The sequence below is a fragment of the Paralichthys olivaceus genome, chromosome 12 (assembly GCF_024713975.1).
Source record: "Paralichthys olivaceus isolate ysfri-2021 chromosome 12, ASM2471397v2, whole genome shotgun sequence".
Lineage (NCBI taxonomy): Eukaryota > Metazoa > Chordata > Actinopteri > Pleuronectiformes > Paralichthyidae > Paralichthys > Paralichthys olivaceus.
Genome location: NC_091104.1, coordinates 10,120,605 through 10,129,704, shown reverse-complemented (window position 1 = coordinate 10,129,704; position 9,100 = coordinate 10,120,605). Strand labels below are relative to the sequence as shown.

At 40.8% G+C, this 9,100-nt stretch overlaps 2 protein-coding genes and 1 non-coding gene across 11 annotated transcripts in view; 2 read left to right on the top strand and 1 right to left on the bottom strand.

Annotated features, from left to right (window-relative positions):
• The first annotated feature begins 355 nt into the window (after positions 1 to 355).
• On the top strand, positions 356 to 428 carry trnak-uuu (transfer RNA lysine (anticodon UUU)). The gene has a single exon. It is a non-coding gene; the product is annotated as a tRNA-Lys (tRNA).
• A 199-nt stretch (positions 429 to 627) lies between these two features.
• c12h21orf58 (chromosome 12 C21orf58 homolog) lies at positions 628 to 3,121 on the bottom strand. The gene is made up of 9 exons (XM_020097887.2): positions 2,935 to 3,121; positions 2,772 to 2,828; positions 2,612 to 2,669; positions 2,209 to 2,282; positions 1,840 to 2,043; positions 1,574 to 1,688; positions 1,348 to 1,484; positions 1,048 to 1,207; positions 628 to 767 (listed from the first exon to the last, which is right to left on the bottom strand). The coding sequence occupies exons 1-9, from the start codon at positions 2,947 to 2,949 to the stop codon at positions 733 to 735; spliced, it is 855 nt and encodes a 284-aa protein (XP_019953446.2). The 5' UTR covers positions 2,950 to 3,121; the 3' UTR covers positions 628 to 732.
• An 809-nt stretch (positions 3,122 to 3,930) lies between these two features.
• Positions 3,931 to 9,100, top strand: part of pcnt (pericentrin) — a 32,167-nt gene continuing 26,997 nt past the window's right edge. For 7 of the 9 annotated variants that reach the window (XM_069535869.1, XM_069535868.1, XM_069535866.1 and 4 more), the window contains exons 1-5: positions 3,945 to 4,130; positions 5,213 to 5,242; positions 7,426 to 7,602; positions 7,946 to 8,089; positions 8,940 to 9,089. In XM_069535869.1, the coding sequence (XP_069391970.1) occupies positions 4,083 to 4,130; positions 5,213 to 5,242; positions 7,426 to 7,602; positions 7,946 to 8,089; positions 8,940 to 9,089 (549 nt within the window). In that variant the 5' untranslated portion in view covers positions 3,945 to 4,082. Of the gene's footprint in view, positions 4,131 to 5,212; positions 5,243 to 7,425; positions 7,603 to 7,945; positions 8,090 to 8,939; positions 9,090 to 9,100 lie in introns of all 9 variants that reach the window. The other 2 variants (XM_069535870.1, XM_069535867.1) reach the window with 1 other exon arrangement.

Below are 9,100 nucleotides of genomic sequence, written 5' to 3'. Positions count from 1 at the left end.
AAGTAACGATCGAGGTGTTGAGGGAGGTTTTATGATGACAGTCATTGACTTGCTGGTTAACACTCCCTTTATATACAGTCTATGTTAATGCTAAAGTAAATTTTACTGTCGCGAGAAGTCTGAACGGCGACACCAGCAAGGACTGAAGGCTAACACATTAGCGGTTAGCAACTAGCCCGTTAACTCTTTAGTACCCGTGCGCTAAGCGAAGTTAGTCGCTAACAGTTAACGGACTAGTTGCTAACCGGCTAGTTTTTAACTTCGCTTAGTATACATGCACAAGAAGGTAACAGCTATCTGGCTAGCATTTTCTCCCTACCTATAAATACCATGATATACCGCCCATGTTTTCAGAGCCCGGATAGCTCAGTCGGTAGAGCATCAGACTTTTAATCTGAGGGTCCAGGGTTCAAGTCCCTGTTCGGGCGAACGTCTTTTTCTCTGAACCTTCAATCTTTATTAACCCTTTTTTAACCGAAAGAGAAAAACAAACAGAAGAGTTTTACACGGGAGTTAACAACGAGCAAAACGAGAAGAAAAAGTTTGATGAGCAGTAGTGTCCCTGTTTATTATCTGGATTTATTTGTCTGCCATTCATACATAATTCATGTCCACAATAACAAGTGGAAGTAACTCCACTGGTGCATAATGCCCAATGTGTTCAGTCCAGCAAGTTTTATTTTCATAATGTTTGACCACTGCTCTGCATCCAGGGATTCTCGTCCTTTCAACTTAAAACCAGGGATTCTCAGAGAGAAACCTGGGTCCTGTAAAGAAACAGACAAATGTGTGTCTTAGTGAAAAATAATAATTATATTAATAAAAATAAATATATGCTTTTTCAGTTTAGACTCTGCAAGCCTCATCTCCTCAGGTAGGCTCAAATGCCAAGGGTCCCTGATGGCACAGTCACCTTTAGTTTTCAACCTGAGGATCTAAGACTGCATGCAGGCACACAACAATTCAGCCAGTGGAGAGAAGCATGGATCAGAGCAATGTGATGTTACCTTTTAAAATATTTGTCTGTGTGCAGTTAAGGAATCTTACGCATTGAGTGGTGGGAGTGTAGGTGACCCCCTGCGTGTCCTGCTGGGATGCCTGATGATAACCATGGAGGGTAACTGATAGGAGGCAGCTGTGTTGCTGCAGGGTTAGGACCATAGTGATGATGATGATGGACAGCACCTCCTCTTGTCCTGACATCTGGCTGCACAAAAATAGGATTTTCAGATGACAGTTTTGTTACAAGTGGAAATGTTGTGCTTTGAATCTAAAGCTGCGGAATGGAACGTTTCTTGCCAGCCCCCAGGAAAATGTCTGAAAAATGTGTGATGTGTTTGTGTTTACCTGTCCAACATGGGTGGCACAGATATCGGGTCCCCTGGTTGGCGACAGGGCCGTGGGAGGCATGGCTTTCAGCATCATGTTGTGCATTATAATCTGGTGCATCTGGGCATTTTGCATCAACATCAATTCCACCATGTCTATCATGCAACATACACAAACACATGTTCTGTATATAAAATATACAGGGAGACTTAAACAAGCTTTATCTCTATCTGCTCATGTATACCCTCTTTGATGCTGCCTGAACGTGGAGCAGGAAACGACTGAGGTGGAGGAATCTGAGCAATCAGAGGCTGCTGTTGGGGCAGCTGTTGAATGATGGTGGCAGGCTGCTGGGGGAGCTGAAGAGAAAAAGAAAAAGAGGAGGACATGGTTAATTTTGCATATTTAATTTGCACTATTCTAAAACTATTCCTGGCCTGATTGCAAGTTGAAACAATAACAAAGCCAACAGGTCTGGGTTGTCTCTGAGATTAATGCTGAGTGCCTCACAGTCTGTTGAATGATGCGCGGAGGAGCAAAAGGTGGTGGAGGTGGCAGGAAGGGAAAAGCTGGGGCTGGGTGGTGGATGTGGGTGGGTACAATGGATGGGAGTGGTGGTGGTGGCGGTGGGACAGTGACGAAATGAGACTGGTACTGTCTTCTGGACCCTGCCCAGGTGTGAGGTCTATGAAGATCTCCTAACATATGCTGCTCCTACAGGAATTGACACAGTTACAAGTGAAACAGTAAACACTATTAGTTCTTGGGAACTTCCTGCTTTTGCTCTACATTATTTCTGTAGTCTTTAAATGGAAGCAATGTGTAAATAAAGTATAAAGTATAATCTTGGAACACAAAAATAAAAGCATTTGTTCTGACCCTCAGTCTTTGCAGTAGGTCCTGCTTTCGCCTCATTGCACCGTGCAATGCATCCAGATGCCCATCATAACTCCCTGTGCAGACAAAATCATGTTCTCACAAACTAAACCTTGCAATATTTTATCATCACCCATGTCGACCACGTCTATCTTTGCAGTGTCTTCTTAAAATCCTTTACTTGCTCACTTACTTACTTACTTTCTTTTCTTCAGTTCCCAAGACTTCTTCAACATCACATCAGTTTACTATCAGATTAACTTTTACAGTAAGATTATTTTATGTTTTCTTTGTACAATACTTATTTAACATAAATTGAATTCTTCTTTTATGTAAGTGTTTCTGTTCATGCTAGTGAAGATGATGAGCAACTTTCTTCATCACAAATAATTCTTTGTCATCTTACTTGCAGACTGTGCAGACTCTGCTCTGTCATCCATATTGTTCTTTTCGTTTTCCAGTCTCTAGGAATATAAGTAAAGAAGGTTTCTTGAAGTTGTTGATTATAAATCTCAATATAATCTCAAAATAGCCTCCTGTAAATTCCAGGCTATCCTCTCACCTACCTTCTCCAGTAGTCTGAGTTTGAGTCTTGTCATCTGGTCAACTGTGGAGCTGCCATCCTACAAAATGTCACAAAGGAAGAAACTGTTATTATAACTTGTGCTGTAGTACTGGATTGACAATAATCGCTACAACACTAGACATCCAGGTAAATGCTTACTTTACCTGAAATCTTGACATTTGGAGTCACACAAACTTTGTGTTGGCCTGTGTGTTTGAGTGAGTGAGGTTGCCATGAGACACACTTGTTTACAACTGGCACTTGACCATGACTTGCATACCTGCTCGTCTCTATGTGAGAGAGAGGGAAGAGTGTGAATCTTCCGACAATAAATATTATTGACAAATCAGCTAAATAAATAGATAGATAAATTGATGAATGGCAACCTATAGGCTGTTCCTTAGTACCTAAAGAAATTAGGTCAACACTAGAAACAAAACGATTCCTGACTTGGGCTTATGCTGTGCTAATGTCAGTAAGAAAAATACAGATAAATAAAGGTAACCTACGAATAACACAAATGATTGCAATCGTTGTGGTTTGAATAACTGCAGCGTGAATCTTTTGACACAGTTTTGGACGAAATACTTCATTGTCATTGGTTATAGTAAAGTGTAAATAGGGTTTAAGGCACTTCAGATGTTCAGATTCTTATTCATCAGCATGTCCTCGGCCACTAATATAAAGCCAGTGGCATAAAGAACTATCCTTGCAACAAATATGATGGAGCCAATGTGGGATTGCATAGTATTCATATATTAGAACTGTGAAAAATATGCAAAAGTGAAGGTGTCACTTTTCTGGTCACTGTACTTTGTGTAAAGTCAATTGATAAGTAAAGTATTGTGGGTTGTTCCGTTTCCATAGAAACTATTCCTTATGCGAAGGTCTGCACGTTCCAGTTCAAAGTGAACGGAGGTGTGTTTTATGTTGATCTGCCCTGATTGGCTACAAAAGCAGGAACTCCAACCTTGCTCACACGACACGGCCATTTCATTGGTCAGTTAGAGTCTGATTTTGAGTGACGTATAACATATGAGGCGGGTCATTAGTGCTGCACGTATATGTTTAACCAACCCCAACGCCATTGGCTGACGACCTTGACGGCAGCGATTTGATTGGCCCGTTTATTCAAGCAAACTCGATAAGGGCGGAGTTATACGTCTGGGCGGCCATATTTAATATTATCTGTTGACAGTTTTGTCCGAGGAAGCTCCAAGATTTTGTTTTAGCGAACTTGTGTTAGAAGTTGAGCTTCAGTTCAATTAGTGCGTCTGTCCTGGACGTTTAATGGTTGTGTTTGAACCGAGAGATGGATGAAGACGAACGGCGGAGGAAGCTAGAAGCGGGGAGAGCTAAGGTTTGTCACTGAGATTGAACGCTCACTTTATGCTAGCAGTTAGCTAACTCTTTTGTCACAGCTTTGCATTTATCCCCCGCTAACTCTCCTAGCTGCTGCTACACCACCTCCAAACTGTGTGTACGTGTGTTTTGCTTGTCGTTGCTCAGAGTCCAGTCACTCTTTGAATTGCAGGCATTCATAAGTTACTTCATTTACCGCGCACATGCCCGCGTCTTTAACATTAGCTGAGGCTGCACATTGCTAACGATAACAATAACACTCACGTAGTAAAATGACCGGATAATTAGATGAAGTAATCAATCTGGATACACCTGAAGTCCAACAGGGGGAAGTATCTACACGTTTAGACACCAAGGATTTTATTTCTAAACTGTGAAATCTTAAAAAATGATATTTGAACATAACTCTGTATCAAGGCACATTGCAAGTACAACCTATGTTTTAGTTTCAAGTTGTATTTGTCATGTGCAGTTAACACAGGGTCAACAGTAAAATGAAAGTTGTTGAAATCGGTCTGTTCAGCAGTGTAATAGTTAAATAAATATAAAAGCAAGGTTAAAGGAGCTTACCTTAAAAAAAAGTCCAATTCAAAGCTAAGGCCATAATATAAAACTGAGGCTATGTATTTTGTTTTGTTATTTTGGCACTATGATTGGACTAACTGTCTAATGCTGCATTTCAAGAATATATATTGTACACCACAATATTCAATCTTTTTGTAGAAACTTCTCCAACGTATACATCCATGTTATAGGAATATAATGTGCCTAGTCAAAAGGAGCTGCCATTAAACATTTAGTCTGAGGGGTTTTCCTGTGGTGCTCCCATAGTTCAATGTGAGACCATATTATTAATGGGCCAATAATCAAGAATGAACTTATATGAACAATCACACCACTTTGTCTATAGGCTAGGTTTAAATCTAGGTCAGTTGTGATCTAACTCAACTGCATTTGAAGATGATGTAGGTCATTTCTATGTCATGGTGGAGCACATTGAAAATATAAGACTGATGAATAACAATGCTGAATGCTATGAAAAAAACAATTCATCTAAAACCCTGGTGTTCCATATGACAGAAATCATCCAACATGCCACGAAACCAGACGGTAAGTATGTTAACTGGTCATTGGCATTTGACTCTGTCTGGGATCGTTGGTTTGTGGACTATTTATTAATGACACCACCCGTTTTGTTTCTCTCAAGTGGGCAATCAGGGCTTTCTTCTGCTTTCCGTCACTATGATGTAATTGTTGTCAATTTTTGAGACTTAGGCCTTTTGCTCTTTAAAGAATGATTCACAATGCAGATTTTTCAAGGTTGTAAACTTGAAAGGAAGTCTGCAGTGCCTTTTTATATTTGAATGTCTAATATAGCGGCTCGCCTTGCATATGCTGTGATGCTGGTTGCAGGCCATCAGGTGGTGCAGTGAGCCCATGAGATTTGGTTAGGTTGGATATTGCACTTGAAGCTGCATGAATGGTGTTGCTATGGTGATGCCTTGCTGTCCGTTGCTTCTACTGTATTCAGTGCATCAAAAGGCTGTGATTTCTCTGCCACATTGAAATCATGGAACATATATATGAAACTTACATGAGTAAAAGCACAATTGTAAACATAAAATCCACAGAATCATCTTGTGATGTGTCTTGCTGCTGACATTGTTGAACACAATGTTAGTATTCAGTCCAGTAACATGTGATTTGGCCACAGTAAGCTCCAGCCAGCTAGTTAGTCTGACTCTCAATAGTGCAAGAGTGGCCTTGAGCTAAACACAGCTCATCTGGCTGATGTATCTTTCAAAGATGTGATGAGTGTTGTGGCAGGCGGAGGCGGTGAATCTGGTGATGAAAGGACACAAAGGGTGGGGTTTTAACTAATAAGGGGAAAGAAAGCAGATAAATGATGTGAGGTGGGAAGAGATTGAATTGTGGAGCTGAGGGAATGATTAAACTGGTTTCAGAAGTCAAACAAAGAAGATGGTGGTTGGTGGATGCATTGTATTGCCCTAAAGCAAACCTTCAATCTGGATTATGATCGGGCATGTGACATGTAGTATAAACATTGGTGCACATGCATACACACAATATGTTGCCATGCACATGTATGTGACTCATTGCACAAAGCAACAAGTAGTTCTCCCAAGGACATGTAATCTCATATTGAATTGAGCATGCACACTCTGATGCTGCTCTCCTCACACTGAGCTCTGTCTCCTCCTCTCCATGTGAGTACATCTCCCAGTCTCCACCCTCCTTCCTCAGTCTAGACACATGCCATCCCCTATCCAGAGTTTGTGGATCCCTCTGCTCTGTTCGTTGGTGTGGCAGTGAGTTTTAGGGTGAGGGGTTGGGTCAAATGAGCTTTGGGGCATTCAAACTGGAAGATCTACAACTGGACAGTAAAGCAGCTGACCTGATGAGGAAGAAATGACACGTCTGAACGCCAGCAGGACAGGGAGTCACTGATTGATTTGTCAGTCATTGATGGAGGACTTCATGATGGTGTCTGTCACAATGTGGATGCTGTAATCTGATTTAAGCTGCTTAAAGAAGAGATGGAGGCTCAGAGAGAGAGAGCGACGGACTGAGGTGGATTTGTACCAAATCGGTCACTCTGGAATTCAAACTAAATATCCTGGCTGGATTGTGGATGATGTTTTTTTAATGTTGATGAACTTCTCAGGCTTAGAGTCTTAATGTTTTTGTCCTTGGTTATTCAGAGCAGACTTTTTGTTGTTTCAAAAAGCTTCAGTCTATGAGTCTGATTTTGACATTTCTACAAACTGAAAAATCCCAAGTGAAGGAAATGGATGTTTACTTTTTATTTATTTTTTATTAATATTCTATACATTGCTCCTTTTCTCATCTGCAGAGAGGTCGTCCAATGTGTGTCACTGCATTTCTCATGGGCTTTTAATTGCTATCTGGAGATTTGAGAATATTTAGCACCGTCACCTCGTTCTAAACTTGCAAGGTTATGATTCTGTCTATTTTGGGTGTGACTGTGGGATTTCTTCTTGCTTCATTGGGTACTGTCCTTTTTTGCTCTATCCTGACTCATCAAAATAAGGGCTTTTGATCATTATTCTTTTCTGCAGTGGGAACTATCAACAATCTTGCTTAATGATCTCACAATGATGATTTGATTACTTTTTTCAAATGAGGACATTATTCTGGACTCTAGCTGTCTCTCACCTTTGACCCCTGAGCTTCACCATGCTGATCGTGTGGTGGTGCTCAGTTGTCCTAACCTACGTGTCCATCTACCTATCGTTGTCCTTCCTGCGCAGCTTGCTAGCTTCAGACAGAAGCGGGCGAAAAGCGACAGTGCGGGGACGGCGAAAAAGACGCAGAAGAGGAAGGGCTCGACTGTCCCGACGAATGACGGCTCAACGCAAGACCGTCACGTAGAACCAGTACCTCCATCAGCCACTGACACAGAGTTGAACAGAAAGACCAACCATGAGGTACATCACACACAACTGCTGAACAGCATGAATTCACTCAGTTTTATTCACGGTTCACACGAACCGACCTCCACAATTTGTCTGATTTTGTTTGCTCACTGTATGCTTTAACAAGTGGTCCGTGCCCCCTGCTCTGTAAACATACATTAGAAAAATGGGTCACTAACCATCTTGTTGCCTGTAGGGTGTGTTGTCATAGCAACCTGGCCAAGATTAACTGTGGCACTATGTACTGCGTTTTTAAAGAAAAACTTCACCCACAATAGAACTACGTACATATTTGTGGCATGTTGCAAAATAGGAAGTAAACCATGCTCAATTCTAAAACTATCTTATCCTTCAGGAACCTCACAAATCACAGAAATCTGTGGTTCAGCAGAAACAAAGACAGATGGATGAGCCCCCCACCCTGAAGCAAAGCCTGTCCCCTGTGGAAGAGCTTGGACATGAGGAGCTACTTGCACTTACTGGCAAAGAACAGCTTAAGGTATAATGTCAATAATTAAACATTTAAATAGCATATTGAATTACTGCACTTTAAGGATATATAATGTTTGGATTACAATATAATATAGTGGTATTATTCTCTTTGATTGGAAGTATTTTACTTTTAAAGGCTAAAAAGTACCAGGAAAGGTAAAGATGGGTTTGATCTTAGATTCATACTTGGCACTGAAATCCTAGGCTCCAAATTCACATGATAAACAGAGCCCTAAGTGATCTTATAAATCAGTGTTCCTGTTTACATACCATGTTGCCATGTATTTAGCAGACGGATTGATTTGTCTTTATACATGTACTTTGTTTAAACACTGAGACGATGGAAGTCTTTGTATGGTGTTGCTGCGAGTGGGTTTTATAGGGCTTGTGAATTTCTGTGTCTGTGTCATCACCAACCCAATGGCAAATGTAACTGTCTCCACTTCTGCTTGGCTGCACTGATTTGAAAATGCAGCTTAGTACATCTATAATATGAAAGTCTATGTAGAGAATTGTGGTAAAAAAGGTTTTCCTCAGGTCATGAAGCTGTTGTAAAATTACTTTAAATTATCTTGACAGGATCCCACATTGTTTTTCATATTACAAAAGTAGTAGATTATTGTTATGTGCATAGTCTCTTTATTATACTTCTGTTTTCATGTTAAGGTTGTCAATGCTCAATTAGATGGTTCAAAAAGAATTAGCTTTAGTTTATTTGTTATTACTTTCATCTTAGGGCTGCTTTAATTGAGAAATACATTCCATGCTCTCAAATTGTACTACCCTTTGCCTGAGGAAAGATGTCCATGTATGACTGTGTGTATTTCTGTGATTATGAAATTGATTTATACTTGCAGCAATTACAAGAGGCTGTGGAGAAGCGTAATGAGATAATTGCCAAGCTAAGCTCCAACCTACAGGAGGCACTGGCCAGCAGAGACCAGGTGCAGCTGGAGGCACAGTCACTTGCTGGACAGATTCAGGCTCTACAGAGGCAGCTCCAACAGGTTAGAGTCAC